A 21,461-nucleotide genomic window follows, 5' to 3' on the forward strand; every position below is an offset into this window, starting at 1 on the left:
CCAGATTTTGAGGACCCTATTAACTGAAATTAGAACCCATAGCACTTAAAGTCCTGGGTACAATTGAAACAAGAAAGGGCTATGTGATAAAATGTCAGATATACACATTTACTAATGTTACGACATGGAAACTGGTAGAGTCACGTAAACTCTATGAAAGAATGCCCTCAATTTCAGTATGTCAGGAGTCAAATGTTAGGAAAGATAGCATATCCCATTTAAGTAAGAACTGAAAGCTCACCATTTATAAAATTTAATTATATAAATGCATAATCATAATATACTTAGATAATGTGTAGTATTTCTTCCAGCTGTCTTTCTTAATGAGCCAATCCTAGAGGAAATGTGAGATACCTCTTACTGTGAATAGTTTCTTTATATCTGCCTTATGTCATCTAAGTCAACAATAATCTTCTCATCTTTTTCATCATTCTTAGATTTTTTTGGCATTTACTTTACATTTGGTGAATTTAGGAAATTACATTCCACAGAACAGCCAGAGAAAGTGTTAACATGTAGATATTACTTCAGCAGAACTCCCAACCTAGATTAAGAATGCTCATGTTTACTAAAAATCCTGAGAAAACTATCTAGTTTGCCCATTGGAAACTATAGACACACTGTGGAACCTCAAAGGCTTGAACTTTGTCCTGAAACAAATAAATAAATGCAATGACTGTCAGCTGGCACCAGGAAAAGAACAGAGTCCAACATGCATAATCAATCAATAAGAGTCTTAGTTTTCTTCATACCATTCTTCATACTTCATACCATGGATACATTTTTTTTTTTAATCTAAAAAGAACAAAATATAGACTTAATGTATACAATGTCTGTTGGGGGGGGGGGGGTATGTGTGTGTGGTATGTGTATATATGGTATGTAGAGATACCCACACCCTTAAAATAAAATCTCTGTGGTATGTAAACAGACTATCTCTAATCTCTTTATCTCTGGTGACTTTCAAAGAATTCGTGAGGCCAATACTTTTTCTAAGCAATTATATACATTATTGATATGAGTAAGATTTCAGTTTAATAAGAGAATCTTTGTAGCTTCATTGACTTCAGATTTAATTTATATAGACAAATTTTAAGGGAAAAAATTTTAGTAACTTGGCTCTTAAGAGTTTGGACAATAACAGGGTGCCTGGGTGGCTCAGTCAGTTAAGCATCCAACTCGATTTCGGCTCAGGTCGTGATCTCACAGTTCATGAGTTCAAGACCCGCATCCAGCTCTGCACTGTGTCAGCATGGAGCCTGCCTGAAATTTTCTCTCCCTCACTCTCTGCCCCTACCCCACTCATGCAGTCTCTCCCTCTCTCTCAAAATAAATAAACTTTAAAAAAGTTTGGACAGTATTAATGTCATTTAAAATACAAGAATGTACCATGTGCATTTGTATATTGCTTTTAAGGTAAATTAATATATAACATTGATACTTAGGTCCCAAACCACCAGACTTGGAGGAACATATTAACTCATTTTAATAGCCATGTTGATTAATTTTGTAGCTGACTACACTTATGTTCTTTTTAAATTAATTTATTTTTATTGAGATATAACTGACATACACCATTGTAAAAATTTAAGATATACATTGTGTTGGTTTGATACATCTATATATTGCAATATGATTACCACCATATTGTTAGCTAACACCCCAATCAGTTCACATAATTACACTTTCTTTTTTGTGGTGAGACAATTAAGATCAGTGCTGTTAGCAACTTTGAAGTTTATTAAGTAGTATTATTGGCTATATTCAGTATGTTGTGCATTCGATCTCCAGAACTCATCTACTACTTGCAACTTAAGGTTTTCATTTGTTGTTGTTGGAAGTGAATGCGTGTGTATGTACAAGGTAATCTGTTAAAAAAAAACTATACTAATATAATACTGCTTTAAGGAAACTTTTCTGAATATTCTACATCAACCTTATAAATGCCTCAATCCCACTAGCCTTTCCTCTCCAATGAAGGCATGTTGGTACTGTAATGGAAAAAAGTCAGATTTTATTTTCATTCATTAATACAAGAATTTACTTTAATTTACTAGGACACATCAGCTATTTATAAAGTGAATCAATGCTCTTACCCCAAACTAACTAAATGATGACAACTCTGACTCTCTATTAAGTGTATGTTTCTTTGTGATATATATATATATATTTATCTCTATATGCTCATACATTTGCCCTTTGTATTCAAACATAGCATTCAAAAGCTATACAAAAGGGCATTTTGTTTGTCATTGATATTTATTTGCTACTAATGATTACCACCTATAAGTGTACATCAGGGGACTGGGTGTAGGAAGACAGGCTTGCAACAGAAAAACCAGCTAGCATGCTGTTACATCAATGGAGATGAGTGATATGTACTTGAACTTGAGCAGTGTCAATGAGACTGCTGAAGAAGGAAATGATTCATAAGGTTTTACATCAGAATATATAAGATTCAGTATTTTTGAAGACTTTCCAGGGGATTCCACTGTGAAGTTCAGTCTGAGAATCATTAACCATGGTTAGATTTAGGGTCTCAGGAAGAGCAAAATTTAGGCTGACTTCTAGGTTTCTTGGTTATTGGTGTGACTGGTGATGCCATGCATGGTTGAGAAAATGGTAAAGGAAGAATAATTTTATTGCAAGGTTTTTGTTGTTTTTATCCAACTGTGTTTATATGGAGTTCAAAGTGTGAAAGGGAACATCTATGAATTAAATGGAAAGGTCTGGTGTGGAGAGGTGTACTTTGTAGTCATTGTGGAAAAGTGATAGCTAAACTCAGAGAGTCTGTATAGGGTCCAGGAAAATAGCACTTAGAGGACAGCAGAGGAAGAAAAACTGGGGAGTTGACTGGTAAAGAATGATGGCCAGATAAGGAAGAGGAGAGTGAGGTGGCCAACAACAACAACAACAATAATAATAATAAAATGAGAGATTTGCTTATGGGAAATATTCATAAGAAATAACAAATGGACAAATATCTCTTTTTTTTCTGTTTGGGGATATTAGCTACTTTCTATTTGAAGGGTCTATTGTTTGGGATCACCAAACTCATATTGCTCAAGGGAATATCTTCCTAGAGCTACACAGCAGAGTATTTTGTTACTTTATCTATCTTATACACATGTAAGTGTGTGTGGGCACATATGTGTGCATGCATGCATGCACGTGCTCACGTGTGTGGTATGTTGGGTTGTATATCAAACTATCAAATATTCTTTGTATGTGTTTAGCTGGCATTATAAGGAAGTCTATACACACATATGTCTATACACATAAGTAATTCTAGAAGTAGGAAAGGAAAGGTCAGTGTGACAATTTGGTTTAACAGAGTCTCCTGACCAACATTTCTCCCACCTGTCTTCCATCAGGGAACACTGGGCAGACGGGAGCATAACTAGTATGCTCCAGTGGGTAAGAGAGTGGCCAGATTTAAACTTGTGTCCTTGTGACTATTCCATGTCAGAACTGCCTCCTTTCCTTGGAAGTCTTCTACCTCAAATACATTATTAATATTGTATTAATCCATAAGTCACATTATCTGCAAGTACATTTCTAACTTTCTGCTAACGTTTCATTACCTAGTACTTTGATAGTACTATTAATGGTTTTATAGGTAAGCTCACAAGATGCAGATTTGGGAGTTCTATTAGTCACCTCAGGCTGCCATAACAAAACACCACAGAGTGGGTGGCTTAAACAAAGAAATTTATTTTCTCACAGCCCTGTAGCCTGGAAGGCTGAGATCAGGGTGCCAGCTCAGTCAGGTTCTGACAAGGGCTCTCTTTTTGGCTGGTAGACAGCTGTCTTCTCACCCTGTTCTCATGCAGCCTTTTTCTCTATAAGTACAAGGGAGCAAGGGGCTGGGAGCAAGCTCTCCAGTATCTCTTCTTTTAAGGGCACCAATTCCATCAAGCCAGGGGTCCTATCCTCATAACTTGATCTAACCCCAAGTATCTTCCAAAGGTTCCATCTCCAAATACCATCGCATCGGAGGTTAGAATTTCAACACATGAATGAGGGAGGGGGCACAACTCAGTCCATAGTAGAGACCATCAGGCAGTTCTCTGCCATCACCATTGCTTTTAAACCAGGAGGCTTGTTTGGCACAAGCACTAATTCAGTGTAATCCAGACAGGTACAACCGTCCTGTTGTATATAATTCAGCGCTGACACATAATAACAATGAGCCATGACAGAATCAGTTTTGCACTGCTGATAAGTATACCAGTTTTGACAGATAAATAGAAAAAATAATAAGTTTGAACAGAATCAGACTTTTCATGTAAACATTTAGTTTGGAGCTGCTTCCCACCTTCAGATGTGCTTTCCTATGCCATGGTGAATTTGGTGGAAAGAACAACATGCTGTTTAAGACAATTGAGCAGCAGTGTTCAACTTCGTATTGCATCTGAACGTCTTCAGTTTCTTGTATGTTTTCCCAGGAATTTGATGGATATGATCTTTTTTTTTTCTTAATCCAAAGCAAATTTTAGGTCATCTTAGTGTGTGTGTGTGTGTGTGTGTGTGTGTGTGTGTGTGTGCACGCGCATGTGCATGTATTGCAAATAAGTACACAATATTTTCAATAATTTCCTGTGTGGGTGCACTGAAAATTGACTCTATGAAGTAAAATCAACAGATTATATTGTGTTCTGTGCATAGTATCCAGAGTGAAAAATTCCCACTTCTTTTTTTTGAGTTTTTTAATGTTTATTTTTGAGAGAGAGAGAGAGAGAGAGAGAGAGACGGAGAGAGAGTGGATGAATGGGGGAGGGGCAGAGACAGACGGAGACACAGAATCCAAAGTAGGCTCTGGGATCCGAGCTGTCAGCACAGAGCCTGATGTAGGGCTCGAACCCACGAACCGTGAGATCATGACCTGAGACAAAGTCGCTCACATAACCGACTGAGCCATCCAGGTGCCCTGAAAAATTCCCATTTCTAATTTTAAGGCTTACAAGTTTCAAGGTTTTGTCTGTGTAGTATTATACTTGTAATTACTGTGGCATTTGGACTGATCCATGTATGAGAGTCTGTTTATCAGGGAAGAGGGTGTGGGGATAGAAGTTGAGCAAGGAAGGATTGTTGTGAGACTTCTTTTATCCCTGTTAAGATTAGTGAGAAGCCTGTATCGTACATAGATTATAAATAGGGCAGACAATTTCCAGGAACCGTAAAGAATGTTCTTAAGATCTCACACCTGACAGGGACTTAGCAGCTAGAATATACAGGAGGTATTACAAAGTAGAACAAAATGAGGCATGTTGTGATATGGAAAAGTATTGATGGTGATTAGTTAGAAATATAAGCCCATGGGGGACAAAAAGATCTATGTTGTTCATTTGTTTCACCCAGCATGTTTCATGAAGCCGTGCCCACCATTAGTTTCAGGAACTATTACTGATAGAAAGATTCCAGAATGACCAATGGCACACTCATGAGACTGTAAAATTAGGTTGATCCTTGAAAATCTCATGAAATCCTCCCTTTAATTTGGTAAACAGACTGCAAGTGAGGACGTAGGACTCAAAAGTAAGGTCCAAGTGTAATATAAAATGAAACAAAAATTGATCATATATCAGTCAATTAAGGGACATGCTCCAGGGCATCTCCTGCTATTCTAGCTTCTTTATTCAGGATGACTGGATAGAATGTACATGATTCCTTATCTTAATTTCTGAAAAAACAGATCCTACCACCAGGTTAGGGGAAGAGACCTGAGATCTGTATAATGATTTCACATTAACAAATAGTCTTGAATTTCTACCAAAAGAGCATGACTTTAAAACCTCTCATATCTTAGTGCTTAGCCAGAAAGAATTTCATACCAGTGTGGTTTCCTGTCCAAGTACCCAAAATAGGGTTAGTAGCAGGACCTGCTCACTGGACTGCTGTGAAAGCCTGACATAGAGTGATACATGTCTAGAGGTGCTGCTGTTGTTGTTGTTGTTGTTGTTGTTGTTGTTAACCAGGTTAAGTATCTTAATTCTCCCTTGTACATAGACTTTTGCCACAGTACAGTCACTTCACTTCACTTTGATGAAGTCTGAAATATATTTCTTTGAGACAAAGATGGCACGTTCCCCTGGTACATTGGGCAATTAGCACATAATGTTAGTATATACTTATTTGACTGTCCATAGGAAGCAAATATTAAACAGGCAAAGTTATGGGTTTTCAGTAAGAGACAGGCTGGGCAGAGAGATGCGGACGGCCACCATTTTGTACAGTAGATATACAAAAAGGTTTTTTAAACACCAGACTTGATGTTGCAGTAGGTGGTGTTCTGGCCAGAAGGGCGGACGGACTGCGAGCCCCTTGAGGTGAACTAGAACACATGCTGAAGTCTTCACAGAAGCAATTGTTTTCTTCCATTCAGCGGAAAGGACAAAGCTAAAAATGAGAACACCAGGGAAACGTAGGTGTCTCTATTTCCACAAAATAACCTAAGTATAATAAAGCCCCAAAAAGGAGGTAATATATTTTTAAGTTTTGATCCTGAAGCAAAACCCTTAACCCTTCGTTAATTGGAAAAAAAAGAGGAAAAGCATTTGGTCATTTTTTTCCTCCATTGTTTCTATATTTTCTCCATCGTTTCTATACAATTAACAATATGTAGGTGTATACTATAATGCTAGAAAGCTAATGTAATGTATCACTTTAGGGAAGGAATAAAATCATCATCCTATCCACATCTCTTACCTTGATTCATAGCTCAGATATTTCTATTCTTGGAGCATTACTGCAGCTCTTGTGCTAAGAAAACTGCTGGTGGATGAAGAATGATTCTGCAGCCTTTCATCCTTCATAATTTTCGCGCCATCTGATTACTCTAACTTTGCAATGGTGCCATCTAGCGTTCACACGTCCTCAGTACTACAGCTCTACTTCATTAGAAGCTAAATAATACAAGAATCAAGCAAGTTCCCTCAAGAACAGTGTACTGGGGAGAGTCATTGCAACGCAAAGTCAATCACTGAAACACTAGAACAGATTTTTTATTAAATATGTATTTCTTATTTATTATTATTTGTCTTATTTATTTGTTGCATTTATTTCACAAATATTTGTATATATTCTATGTATATAGTCATGCAAATGATGGATAACCTACTTCATGTATTGAAGCTATACTTATTTTGTATTTTATTTTTCTGTTTTTCTCTGTACCTCCCTATAACCCTAACAAAGTGGTCATTGTCTTTGAAGGCAACACATCCAACCTAGTCATGGGTTGGGTTAGAGTGGAATCAAAACATGGAATCATTTATTGTAATAGTTGATTGCACTGCATATTCTGCCCCGAGTTGTGGTTCTTTTACTGCTGATGGCTGTGCTTCACTAGATAACAAGAGAAACACAGAAGAGCTTTGATACGCATGAAATAGAGTGTTTTTTCCATAAAACAGAAAATAGTGTCTTCCTTTTCTTACTATTGGTACTTTGTTAGGACTATCTCTTTTTTAAAAATTCTGTAGAAAGTAATTTGAGGAATTAAGGAGCTTAGAAACAGTTTTCAAGATGTCCCAGAGATGTGATTTTTATTTTCTTAACTAGCCTTTGAGTTGACTTCTATATTGCTTATCAATTCAGAATTTTAAGAGGGAAAACATGTTTAATTGTGAAAGAACAGAATTAAAGACAGGCCCTATCAGATCACCTCCATTATTTTAACATCTGCAAGAAGGTTAACAAAATGCCCACTCTGACTGACCTCAACACTGAAATGAAAAAGCTCAGCCTTTGCCCCATCTGATTTGGGGGAAGGTAGAGACCCAGATTCCAAGGGTGCTGCATACACGCAAACCTCATGCAGGCCCACCCTGAGCTTGGCTCTCCCTTAGCTTTTTTGTTCGCTCCTCAAGGGCAGGACGTTCCCTCCCACTTTGGGCTCTGCTTACCTGCCTTGCTTTAATCAGGAATGCCTTCTTTGGTGCTTCTGCTCCCACTTGGTTAATTATTACACCTTGGTCTGTGCATCATTTCCTCAGAGAAGCCATCCAACCCTGTCTTGTTATTAGTCCTGTCTTGCTATTAGATATCACCCAACACTTCTCCTTATTACTACTTACCACGCTTTGCAATTATACACTTGTGTTATTATCTAGTTCATATTCCCTGTCCTCACTAGATTATAAATTGCGAGCAGGCTGGAATAATCTTTTTTTTTTTAACTCTTTGAGGTTCTAGCCACTGTGTTTTCTATAATGTTCAATACAGAGCAGGTGTGTGGGAAATCATTGATGAAATCAACTATTTGATTTCAAAATTGAGAACTAAGATGACCATTGTCCCAGCCCATGTAGTTCTGTGATTTCAACTCTGCTTCTGTGTCACCCTTGGGCAAGAGAATATTCACTGAGGCAGGAAACTGAACTGTGTTCCAGCCCTCAAGAAATACCCCTCTGGGGACAGGTCACTTCCTGCCGCACAGTCTGGGAGTGAGGTGTGAGACGTTCATTCTCAATATTTACAGGATTCCTGACCTTCTTCACTACCTCTCTTCCACTTCTCAGGGCCAGATGGTCTTTCACTCCCTGCCCACGAATTTCTCTTTGCTACACCTGTCCTCCTCACCCAAAATAAAAATAATAAAATGGGGTGTCTGGGTGGCTCGGTTGGTTAAGTGTCCAACTCTTGATTCAGCTCAGGTCATGATCTCATGGTTCCTGAGATGGAGAGATGGAACCCTGTGTCAGTCTCTGGACTGAGTGTAGAGCCTGCTTAAGATTTTCTCTCTCCCTCTCTCTTTCCTTGTCCCTCTCCCACTTACTCTCTCTCTCCTCCCCCAAAATAAATAAATACACATTTAAATAAATAAATAAATAAATAAATAAATAAATAAATGTAAATAAAAACCACCCATTTTCATCTTTACTGTCTGCCGTCTTCATGGATTAACGTGGAGATAGAGAGCATAAAATATAAATTAGTATTTTAGGAAATTATCCTGTCACTCTGGTAGTCAGCAGGGAATAAAAATAAATTTTGCACATTATACAAAGGACAGGTTGTGTTTTCATTGTTTGTTTTTGTAGTACATTCCTTCTCTTTCTAGAAGACTCTAAGTATTTCCAACTATCTTAGAATATTAGACAAGAAATCATGCTGAAAATCAATCACCTTCAAGATAAGTTCTGCTTAAAAAGTTATAACATGTCATACTAAGTTTCTGATATCTATAACCAGTCACCAATGTCTTCTAAAGAATAAGAAATGAACCTAAGCCTCAGAAGTGATTAATTGTGACACTGAATACATACATGCATATAGAGGTGGATTTGGTATTTTTTGTAAATTGTATTATATTTCATTTAGAGTCTAGTATGTTGGCATTGTTTTTAACACTTTTTAAAATTTTTATTTATTTTTCTTTGAGAGGGAGGAGGGGCAAAGAGAGAGGGAGGCTCCGTGTTGTCAGTGTGCAGCCCCATGTGGGGCTTGATCATGACCATGAGATCACAAGCTGAGCCAAAATTGAGAGTTGGACACTTAACTGACTGAGCCACCCAGGAGCCCCTAAAGTTAACACTTTGGCTTAACATCAAGTACACACATCGCTTCTCAACCTTTGGCTAAGATCAAGTGTAGTAACATCAAGTACACACAAACAAAAAATGCTTGAATTTTTGAATATTTTCAAAGCACACTGAAGCTTCTAAGAGTCCTTCCAGATCCCTGTCGCCTCCACCTGTTGTAGCATTTCATGGGCATTAGCTAAGTGTATGCTTCTTGAAAGCTGAATTTATGGATTTCATTGGCAACTCAGAACTCTGACTCATAGATGTGTATTTGATGAAAGAATATATCGGATGGTATAAATTTTACTGCAAAGAGTATCTTCCCACTTCTATCTCCACAGCAACACAGATGTACACACAGTGGCATCACTTCTTAAACTGTATCTCCGAGAACTTCCAGAACCAGTTATTCCTTATGCAAAGTATGAAGATTTTTTGTCCTGTGCCAAACTGCTCAGTAAGGAAGAGGAAGCTGTAAGTTGGTACATTTATTTCTAAAAAAGCCTTAATTTGGGTTTTTTGTCAATGTTCTTAGTTTTTCATTTGTAAATTTCCCCTTGCCCCATCCTTGGATTGTTTTCCAGCATTCTATTTATTGACATTACACACATTTAGATATTACATACACAACACAGGTCCCATTTTTAATCCCCTCCCTTATCAGCAAGAAAAGTGCAGCTGAATAAATGAAGTGAACCCTCCTTCCCACTTTGCTCCTCTAACTGGTTAATTGTGGGGCTACATCAGGTCAAACATTCCATGAATAAAGTGGATGTCTTATTTCATATTCCCCTTTTCATTATGTACCCCCTAAATTACTCTCAACAATGCCTTCTACCAAATCTTATCTACCATTTTTTAAACAGCTTTGAGATATAATTCACACATCATACAATCACCTATATAAAGCGTACATTCAGCGCATTTTAGTATACAGTTGACCCTCGAACCATAGGGGTTTGAACTGTGTGGGTCCTCTTACACATAGATTTTTTTGCAGTACAGTACTCTAAATGTATTTTCTCTTCCTTGTGATTTTCTTACTTTTTATAAGAATGCAACATATAATACATATAACATACAAAATATTTGCTAATTAACTGCTTATCAGCAAGGCTTCCAGCCAACAAAAGGCTGTTAATAGTTAAGTTTTGGGGGAGTCAAAAGTTATACATTGATTTTTGAGTGTGGGGGTGGTCGGCATCCCTAACCCCCCACATTGTTCAAGGGTGAACTGTATTCTCAAGAGTTGTGCAACCATCAAAATCTAATTTTAGAATATTTATCACATTTTCATCATCCTATAACAAACTCCATAACTGACCCCACCTTCCCCAGCTGTTGGCAACTACTAATCTCCTTTCTGTATCTATAGATTTGCCTCTTCTGGATATTTCATATAAATGGAATCATCCACTATATTGTCTTCTGTGACCAGTTTCTTTCACTGTTTTCAAGGTTCATCCACCCTAAAACACCTATCAGTATTTCATGCCTTTTATTTATTTATTCATCTATCCATTCATCAGTTGCAATATGTGCATTGTTTCCATTGTTTGATGGACATTATTATTAAAAATGGTGCTGTGAATACTCATGTACAAAGCTTGGCATGGGCATATGTCTGCATTTCTCCTGGGTATGTACGTAGGAAGCAGAATTGCTGTACCATATGTTTGCTAAAGAGGCTTTATCATTTTAAATTCCCATCAGCAATATGTGCAGACCAACTGCTCCACATTTTTGCCAACACTTGTTGTTATGTCTCTTTTTTATCACAGCCATCTTAATGTGTGTAAAATGATATCTAATTGAGCTTGAGTTGCATTTCCCTGATGCTTAATGATGTTAAACATCTTTCCATGTATTTAGTAGCCGTTCACATATTTTCTTTGGAAAAACACCTATTCAAATCATTTTCTCATTTTAATTGGATTATTTGTTTTATTATTACTGAGTTGCGAGAGTTCTTTACAGTTTAGATTACAAGTCTCATATCACATATATGATTTGCAAGTATTTCTCCCATTCTATCAGTTGTCTCTTCAGTTTTCTGATGATGTCCTTTAAAGCATGAAAGTTTTTAATTGCGACGAAGTCCAATTTACCTATTTTTCTTTTGTCACTTGTGCGTTTAATGTCATATCTAAGAAGGCATTAACTAAGGTCGCCAGGATTTACTCCTATATTTTCTTATAAGACTTTTGTAGCTTTAGCTCTTACATTTAGGTCTATGATCCAAATTCGGTTAATTTTTGTTTATGATATGAGGAAAGGTCCAACTTCATCCTTTGGCATATGGATATCCAGTTGTCTCCAAATCATTTGTTGGAAAGACTGTTGTTTCCTCCACTGGATTTTCTTGGCACTCTTATAGAAATTGCTGCCTGTTTTTATAAATGAAGTTTTACTCTATTATGTAATATTGTCTGTGGCTGCTTTTGCACCACAACAGGAGAGTTGAGTAGTTGAGACAGAGACCATATGTCCCAGAAAGCTTGCAATATTTACCATCTGGCCTTTTTCAGGAAGAAGAACAGATTAGATTACATTATCCATTAGCTTTTCTGGGACCATTTACATTTTGGAAGAAGTTTTACAATGGGAAGAACCAAAGCAATTAATACCTTTGTGAAATTTCCAGGAAGAGTAGACTTTTTATTCTCCATCCCACCCCTAACAGTGTATCCTAGACATGGCCCATCTTGAGACTTATTTGTCAGTAGACACATGTCTATGTTTGGGGCATGCCAGAAATGGGAAAGACTCTCACTACACTAAGCTACTTTTTCCCCAAATAGCCTTATTATAAATGAGGCAGTCCTCCCTTTTCAATCAGTTGTGAGCGAGTATTGAGAATGGTAAAAGGCTTCACTGAAATTTATTTCTCCACAAAGAGTACTTATGGAAATATTTGAAATACTTTTTCCCATTTTTGAAAATATTTGTGAAATGCTCTCTGTAATCGTGGCAAGTTTTCAGGACAGGATTCTTCACTGATAATATGTGAAACTAATGAAAAAAAACCTGTGTACTCATTTGTATTTGTTCCCATTGCAAGGCTAACACTTCAATAACATTTATTCTCTATTTCTTTGTACTCAGGGCATTAAGGAATTAGCAAAGCAGGTGAAGAGTTTGCCTGTGGTCAATTACAACCTCCTGAAGTATATTTGCAGGTAAGAATAGTCCTAAAGACAAAACTAAACAGAAGAAGACTATGTTTAGCCTGACACTAATTTACTTCTGACAGTGAATAAAATCACTGAACTACTCTGAGCTCTGGTGTTGGCCTCTGTAAAATTAAGAAGTTTGGCAAGATGATCTCAAAGGTTTCTTTGACCATGAAAATTGCTCAATTTTATAATTTATTGTTTCTCATTCTGACTTACTTCTACATACTAAAGATATGTTGCTTTGAACTTCCATCAAAGTTGTTTGTACCTGCTGCATGTACCTTTAATTAAGAGAAGGAGCATCTCCCTTGGCATGAGGAAGGCCTGCGTGGGAGTCCAGTTTCTACCACTGACTTCTTATGTGTCTTTATACAATTTTCTTACCCTTTCCATGCATCCCCCTAGGTAAAAGAGTCCTGAAAACACATTTCACATAGTTGTTTTTAAATTTAAATTCTATTTTAAATTGAATAAATATTATTTTCTATTCCTCTCCTACCTCAAGATTCATTGAAAAGACATTATCATTCAATTCTGTTAGGACAATAATTGTACCTGGTAAATCTCTCACTCATGATCGTTTAACTTATGGCCTGGGTTGGTATGTGCCGTGTCTGCCCCTGTTTAATAAACCATATGATTTCATTCGTATGTGGAATGTAAGAAACAAAACAGTCGTAGGAGAAAAAAAGAGAGAGGCAAACCCAGACACAGAGTCTTAACTATAGAGAACAAACTGATGGTTACCAGAGGGGAGGTGGGTGGGGGGAATGAGTGAAATAGGTGATGGGGATTAGGGAGGGCACTTGCTGTGATGATCACCCGGTGTGGTATGTAAGCATGGAATCACTAAATTGTACACCTGAAACTAATTACACTGTATGTTAACAATACTGGAACTTAAATAAAACCTAAAAAAATGAAGATATAAAATTGACGCATCTTAAATCTCAAAAGAGAGATGGTGATTGGCACTATACATCACTGTAGGTATCTTAAATGGAAGCTTCCCAGTTTATTTTTAAGTAATTCACTTTTTAATTCAGTACAGTATATTATTTGCATGTGCTTTTTGTGTCATGATTATATAAATGCTTAGCAGACTGGGAACTATGTAGTTTAAGACTAATGCTGGACACTGAGGAGTTCACTGTCAACTGTAACTGAGAAGAAATTCCAAAACCTTCTACCATAACTTTTTCTGGTGATGGTAGGAAGCAAATATGAGCTTAGGTTTCATAATTTAAAAAGGAAAGAAATCAGTTTCACCGATCACATAGATTCACTAACACATAGGGGTTCCGTCCCAAGACTTTGAACTAATTCAAGCTGTTGTGTTGGATGAGAAAGAGGAACAATCTCTTCAAGTAAAAGGGATAAAGGCTCTTTCTTGAGAACCATATTACAAATCTTTAGCTCCTCAATAGGAAAACTTAACTTCTCTTGAAACATTTAAGCAGGCTTTTAATTTCAGCTATTTCGAATAAGAAATAGTAGTTTGAGGTTTTTGTCCTTCAGTTTTACTATAGCTTGCACTGTATAACAGTAATGAATATGTGGAATAGGGGCCTTTCTTTAAAGTCACAGGGGAGTTGTCAAGAGCACAGACTCTAGAGTCAGACGATCTGGGATCAAATCTCAGGTCTGCCACCTGTTACTTCTGTGTCCTTGGAGAATATTCTTAACCTTTCTGGTGCCTCATGTGTCTCATCTGTAAAATGGAGATAATCATATCATTTACCTCACAGAGTTCTCTGAGAATTTAATGTTAGCACAATGACTGACACATAAAATATATTATTTTAAATAATAGTAAGTTCTTTTTTTATCACTTCTTCTTTGTCTCATAAGTACAATTAGTAAGCCATGAAATCTAGAAATGAAGAGGGGGGTAGGGAATGCAAAAAGGCCAAAAGACGATAGAAACGATCCCTCCTACTAAAATCATTCGGGGAAAAAGTCTATTTCATGCCTCTTATTCTTTAACACCTAATAAATTGAAGCAATTTGTGCTTAGAATGTTTCATATCAGTGGAAGTAAGGTTTTAATTTAAACCGTGTTTGATCTCATTTTTTAATAGACTATAAATTTGAAGCTCACAAATTACTTGACAAAGAGGATTGATCTGCCTCTCTGAAATAAAGGATTATACCATATGATCTTATTTATAGTTCTCGAATTGAATACATTTATAAATTTAATGTTTTATTTAAGGATTGGAAGATAATCCATATTCTTGAATCTCAAGTCCATATTAGCATTATCTAAACACACCTGTTTCTGTGATTGACAGAGGAAGCCAAGCCAAGCCAGGCCAAAGGTGATATTTGCTATGATCCCTCAAGTTTGATCCTTAATCATTTGCAATATATTTTCTCCACATTTGACTGAGAGATGTTTGAGTTTCTAAATAATTTTGCCTCCGTAATTGTATTTGAACATATTATAGTTAATAAATTTCCCAATAGCCCATTTTCTTCCACTGACAAGTTTGATCCCATTGTTTTGTTCATGTTCTTATATCCAACAGGTTCTTGGATGAAGTGCAATCCTATTCTGGAGTTAACAAAATGAGCGTGCAGAACTTGGCCACTGTCTTTGGCCCTAATATCCTGCGCCCTAAAGTGGAAGATCCTTTGACCATCATGGAGGGTAAGCAGATGATTATCTTACACTCTCATCAAGAGAACAATCACCTGTTTTTTGGTTGGTCTGAACCTATTCTCTGAGGAAACTAGGGAAATAAGTAACTCCATGGTAACTCCATTTATGGATTCAAGTTCTTCTAAGGCAAAATCTTCTCTTTGAAAGTCAGGCATTTTTTGAATTTACTAAATATTATAATTTACTAAAAGATTCCTCGATGGCCTTACAAGAATAAATGGAGTTTCCATAAATCATCTGTAAAGTATTATGCAAGAGAACTAGAAATATCTAGTTCATTTTTTTTAGCCCAATGCAATTTTCAGAAAATTCAAAAAGTTACTATTTTGTTAATATATTTTTATTAACTTTGGTTTTGCTTGACTGATTTCAAGAGGTAGAAAAATATAGTCCTCCGTAAGATAATGCTGCTTATTAATCTGTGGGTTGAAACATGAGGGAATTCTTGTTTTCTAGATTATAAAATGCTTCAGATTCTTTTCCACAATGAACTTCTACTTCTGTTTGTTTCCAGCAGGCCTTCCTGCTTGAGTACCTTTCTTACCTATGGCCATTAGTATACCGTTGTTTTCTTAAGTTTGGACTAATTGAACAGTTAAGAATTTAATAAGGAAGAGGGAAGAGAAAGAATGATTATTTTTAGCTTCACTCTGTTATTTAGAACAAAACATATTCTTGATACTGTTCCTTTCTTGAAAATTCTGAGATTTTCATTCTTCTGTGTCTTATGAGAAAGAAAGAAAGAAAGAAAGAAAGAAAGAAAGAAAGAAAGCTTCATTTCCTTCATCAAATATTTAGTCTGATATCAATTTAACATCAGATTTTTGGCAGTAAGATAGTTAGTTGGTCCAGAAAACTTAATTTCTTTTCGAAGAGTTTAGCAGACAGTAGAAAATATAAAATTTGAAGCTATAGGAAGCTTAAAGATACTTTATTGTTTTCTCAAAATTTTTTTTTATTATAAAATGCATATGATAAGGAAAACCATCAATAACGTATATACACACACTCATACACACACACACACACACATATATATGTATATATATACATATACATACACACACACATATATATGTATATATATGTATATATATATATACACACACACACACACACACACACACACACACACTTTGTTTGAGAGAGAGAGAGAGAGACAGAGCGTGAGAGTGAGAGCAGGTACGTGTGTGCATGGGAAGGGCATGGAGCCTGATCAGATCAATCTTATCACCATGAAATCATGACCTGAGCTAAAATCAAGAATCTGATGCTTAACTGACTGAGCTACCCCAGTGCCCTGTTGGTGAATTTATATAAGACAGATACTCTAGAAATCACCACCTAGGTCAAGAAATATAACATTTTAGGCATCACAGAAGTCTCTCTCTTGTGCCCTGTTGCTCCATCTTCCTCCCCCACTTAACTTAAAACTCTATTTTACTACACAGACATTTGTATCAATCACTTCCTTGCATTTCTTGACAGTTTTATCAACCAAATAGGTTCCCTAGGCATTACATTTAATCTTTACTCTTATTTTATTTGCTATATTTTAAAGTCTCTGGCCCTAATATCCTGACTTCAGCTTCATATATAAAGGATAATAAATCAAGGCCAGTGGATTTTATCCCAGGAAGGAAAACTTGGTTAGCCATTTAAAAATCAATTTTTTTAATCTTTTTTTTTTTTGTAAATTAAAAAAAAATCATCTCTATGGATACCAAAAAAAAATTTTTTACAAAATATAATGCCATTCATGATAAAGATTGTTAGCAAATTAGAAATAAAAGGAACTTAACCTAACAAAGTTCATCTACAAAAAGTTTAGTTAGAATATTGTACTTACTGGTGAAAGATGGAATGCTTTCCGCCTAAGATTGGACATAAGGTAAGATTGCCTCCTTCTACCACTCCTAGAAATCCTAGCCAGAGCAAAAAGTAATAGGAAGGAATAAAAAGCATACATATTAGGAAAGGAAGATGTAGAACTCTGTTTATTCACAGACAACATAATTTATATAGAAAATTCTAGAGAATCTACAAGTGAAGTTACTATAATAAATGAACTAATGGTCACATGATACAATGTCAATTTATAAAAATTCTTTGTATTTCTATACACTAACATTGAACAATTGGAAATTGAAATAAAAAATATAATTTTAGGACAACACAAATGTCAAAAATTAGGGATATATTTAAGAAAATATGTACAGGACACATATCCTGAAAACTACTAAACATTTATGAAAAAAGAACTATATAAATCAGGAAATATACTATGTTCATCAATTAGAATAGTCAAAATCAATAAGATATTAATGTTCTTAAAGTTTACCTATAGTCTCAATATAATTCTAACAAAAAAATCCAGAAAAAAATTTATTTGTAGAAATTGACAATCTGAAGGTAAACCTTACATGGAAATAAAAATTATCTAGAATAGCAAAAACAACTTGAAAGGGAAAACAGAGTTGAAATATGATACTTGATTTAAGACTCAATATAATACCACAAATAATCAAGATAGTGTCTTACCAATATAAAGAGAGACATAGAGATCAATAGAAAAGAAAGTCCAGAAATAGACACACACACACATCATCATTTGTTTTTGACATATGTGCCAAGTTAGTTCGGTGGGAAAGGAATAGTCATTTCAACAAATGATGCTGGAAAAATTGCATATTCATTAAATAATCCTCTATCCTTACTTGACATCACTCAGAAAATTAACTTGAAATGGTTCATAGACCTAAATGTAAGAGCTAAAATCATAAAACTTAGAGAGGAAAACAGAAGAGAAAAAAACCTTATGACTTTGTGTTAGTCAAAGACTTACTAGGACATAAAAATCTCTAACCATAAAAATAAGTTGATAAGTTGGACTTCATCAAAATTAAAACTTTTGCTCTTCAAAACGATATCCTTAAGAGAACAAAAGCCCAGGTCACAGGAATGGGGATATATTGTGAATCAAATATTTGATTAAAGAATTTGTTTTAAAAGTATATAAATAACTCATAGAAATAATAAGACAACAAACCCAATGAAAAAAATGGGTGAAAGATCTGAATTAGACATTTCATCAAAGATAAAGAAATAGCAAATAACATATGGAAAGATGTTCAGCATTTTTAGTCATTAGGGAAATGCAAATTTAAGCTATAATGAGCTACTATTCCACATCCTCTACAAAGTATAAAATTAAGACTGAAAATGTTAAGTTTGGCTGGTAGAAATATAAAATGTTTGGGCCATTTTGCAAGAGATGCGTGGGTTCTTACAAACTTAATTATTTACTAACTATAAGACCCAGCAGAGCAGTGTGCTAATATTTACCCACATAGAAAGAAAACATGTTCAACCAAAACTTTAATGTTCATATCAACTTTATTTCGTATTTAATAGCTCCAATCTGAAAACAGACCAATTGTTGATCAATTAGTGCATAAACAATTTTGGGTACACTCATAAAATGGAATACTACCCAGCAATAAAAAGAATGAACTGTTGGGGCGCCTGGGTGGCGCAGTCGGTTAAGCGTCCGACTTCAGCCAGGTCACGATCTCGCGGTCCGTGAGTTCGAGCCCCGCGTCAGGCTCTGGGCTGATGGCTCGGAGCCTGGAGCCTGTTTCCGATTCTGTGTCTCCCTCTCTCTCTGCCCCTCCCCCGTTCATGCTCTGTCTCTCTCTGTCCCAAAAATAAATAAAAAAAAAAAACTTTGGAAAAAAAAAAAAAAAAAAAAGAATGAACTGTTGATGCATGCAATAATATGGATAAATGTCAAAAGTATTACACTAAGTGAGTAATGCCTAGACACAAAAGACTTCATATGGTATAATTCCATTTATATGAAATTCTAAAAAAAGAAAAACTATAGAATTAGAAAGCATATCAGTGGTTGTCATGGTTGGGAAGTGTGGGTAGGGAATTAGCTACAAATAGGCACAAGGGAATTGTCTATTTCATGATTAGATGGTATTTCCAGAACTGTCACTTATCAAAATTCATCATATATCTGTACATGTACAAAATTACACATATACAAGATTATTCATTGCAAAAAATACAAGTTGAAACTGCCTTTCATAGAACACTGCCATATATTTCTGTGTACATGTAAGTGTATCTTAATGTGCATAGTTACCTTGCAAGGAAAATTGAATTCTTATCCAATTCTCATGAAGAAGTACCTATAATGTGGTATTTAAATTCAACCTTTATAAAAGTATACGAGCCAGGGGGAATTTCTGGATCATGTAGCACAGTGGGACACCCCAAATCTGCTTGGACTCTTCAGAATGGGCTGGTGATTATAACAACTCTGACCTCATTATTTGGGCTTCATGGTTTTCATTAGCATCCTAAGGAAGAGAATGACAGGAGGAAATAAAAAGGAAAAAAGATAGAGTATATAGTGACACATACTTCATCATTACTAAGCTAGTCTATCCTAAATAGATATAAAAATTGAAAGAAAGTCCCTTTACAAGAACTATTGCCATTTATTATTCTTGAGACTAGATGAAAGCAAAGCCTCCCAAGATAGAAGAAAGAGATTCCTAAATTGCTCGGGTCCTGACACTCACTCTATAATTGTGGCAGGTAACTTTGGCATGGCTATTCACAGACTCATCACGGAGACCTTGGGAATATCTCTCTTTGATGAATTAAATGCCCCACATGGTTCATAGCTATAGTGAGAAGCAGAAATGCTTCAAATGTTAATATTCCAGTGATGGGAAAAAGCTCCATTTTCCCAAAGTACTAGGCAAAGTCATATATAATAGAGGCTGCTAATATTTGAAAGTGTGTCTGTCATGTGAGCAAATAGTAAAATAGGACTAAGTACACATGTCTTTACATAGTACATAGCGACATTGTTGACAGCCATTTTAACTCGATTAAAATTTTTTCGTCCGATTCACTCCTATATGCACTGAAACTGGGATGACAAAGTCAGAGGTTGCTTCAAAAGGAAAGATGGGTTTATGATACCATTAATTTTATTGAGTCATTTTTCTTCCACAACTCTGATTCAATAGATGTCTTTTATTTAGTTTCTTTCTTTTTTTTTAATGTTTATTGATTTCTGAGAGAGAGACAGACAAACGGAAACAGGATGAAAGTTGGGGAGGGGCAGAGAGAGAGGGAGACACAGAATCGGAAGCAGGCTCCAGGCTCTGAGCTGTCAGCACAGAGCCTGATGCAGGGCTCAAACTCACGAGCCATGAGATCGTGACCTGAGCTGAAGTCAGACACTTAACCAACTGAGCCACCCAGGTGCCCCTATTTGGTTTCTTATTTAGAACAACCCCAAGTTTACTTGATACTACAACAGTTTAAATTCCAACAGCTGAAACATAATAGGACGAGTGCATGCTTTGGAGTAAAAAGATGAAGTATAAAACTGGTAACCTTGGTCATTTATCATCTATGTGGCCTTGAACAAACAGCTTAACCTCTCAGAACCTCAATTTGAACCTCATTTGAAAAATTTTAAGTCCTATCTCATAACCTTTTGAGAAACTTAAGAGATATAAGTGAAATATCTCCACCAAACACAGTGTTTCTCAAACTCTAACAGACATAGGAATCACCTGGGGATATTGTTAACATGTAGGTTCTGTTCAGATTTGCAGTTTGGAGCTTCCAGGTGATGTCAGTTATATTATTCTGTCATTACTGGTGTCATCCGGGAGCTGGTTAGAAATGTAAAATCTTACGACCCGCTTAATGCCTACATTTGAACAGAATCTCCAGGAAATTTTAGTGAACATTAATGTTTGAGCAACACTGGCCCAGCATCAGACCTGGCACATTGAAGATTCTTGATCCAAATCTATCGTTAAGTTTTGGATGATCACAAAAGTGTGCAGGATACAGATGGATTTAACACATTTTTTTAATATTCAGAATATGATTTTGAATTATATAGAGTCAAATTTTGCTGAGGCGTTGCTTTAAGCTGAAGAGTGGCCTCACTCCATATCAGGCCTCTACTCTCTGACAGCTACACAATTAGTAGCTGTTTCGGCAGAAATCTGCATTGTCAAAAGCCCTTGTCATCATTTTCCTTACCAAATC

At 35.9% G+C, this 21,461-nt stretch overlaps 1 protein-coding gene and 1 long non-coding RNA gene across 9 annotated transcripts in view; one reads left to right on the forward strand and one right to left on the reverse strand.

Moving 5' to 3' along the window:
• Positions 1-21,461, forward strand: part of ARHGAP24 (Rho GTPase activating protein 24) — a 662,544-nt gene that overhangs the window by 629,599 nt on the left and 11,484 nt on the right. For all 8 annotated transcript variants that reach the window (XM_078445943.2, XM_078445942.2, XM_078445946.1 and 5 more), the window contains 3 exons: positions 9,869-10,001; positions 12,633-12,706; positions 15,235-15,356. In XM_078445943.2, coding sequence (XP_078302069.1) covers positions 9,869-10,001; positions 12,633-12,706; positions 15,235-15,356 — 329 coding nt within the window. The remainder of the gene's footprint in view (positions 1-9,868; positions 10,002-12,632; positions 12,707-15,234; positions 15,357-21,461) is intronic.
• Positions 14,163-19,602, reverse strand: LOC144616162 (uncharacterized). The gene is made up of 3 exons (XR_013555217.1): positions 19,522-19,602; positions 17,218-17,293; positions 14,163-14,414 (listed from the first exon to the last, which is right to left on the reverse strand). It is a non-coding gene; the product is annotated as an uncharacterized LOC144616162 (long non-coding RNA).

This window comes from Panthera onca, chromosome B1 (genome assembly GCF_046562875.1).
Source record: "Panthera onca isolate mPanOnc1 chromosome B1, mPanOnc1 haplotype 2, whole genome shotgun sequence".
Lineage (NCBI taxonomy): Eukaryota > Metazoa > Chordata > Mammalia > Carnivora > Felidae > Panthera > Panthera onca.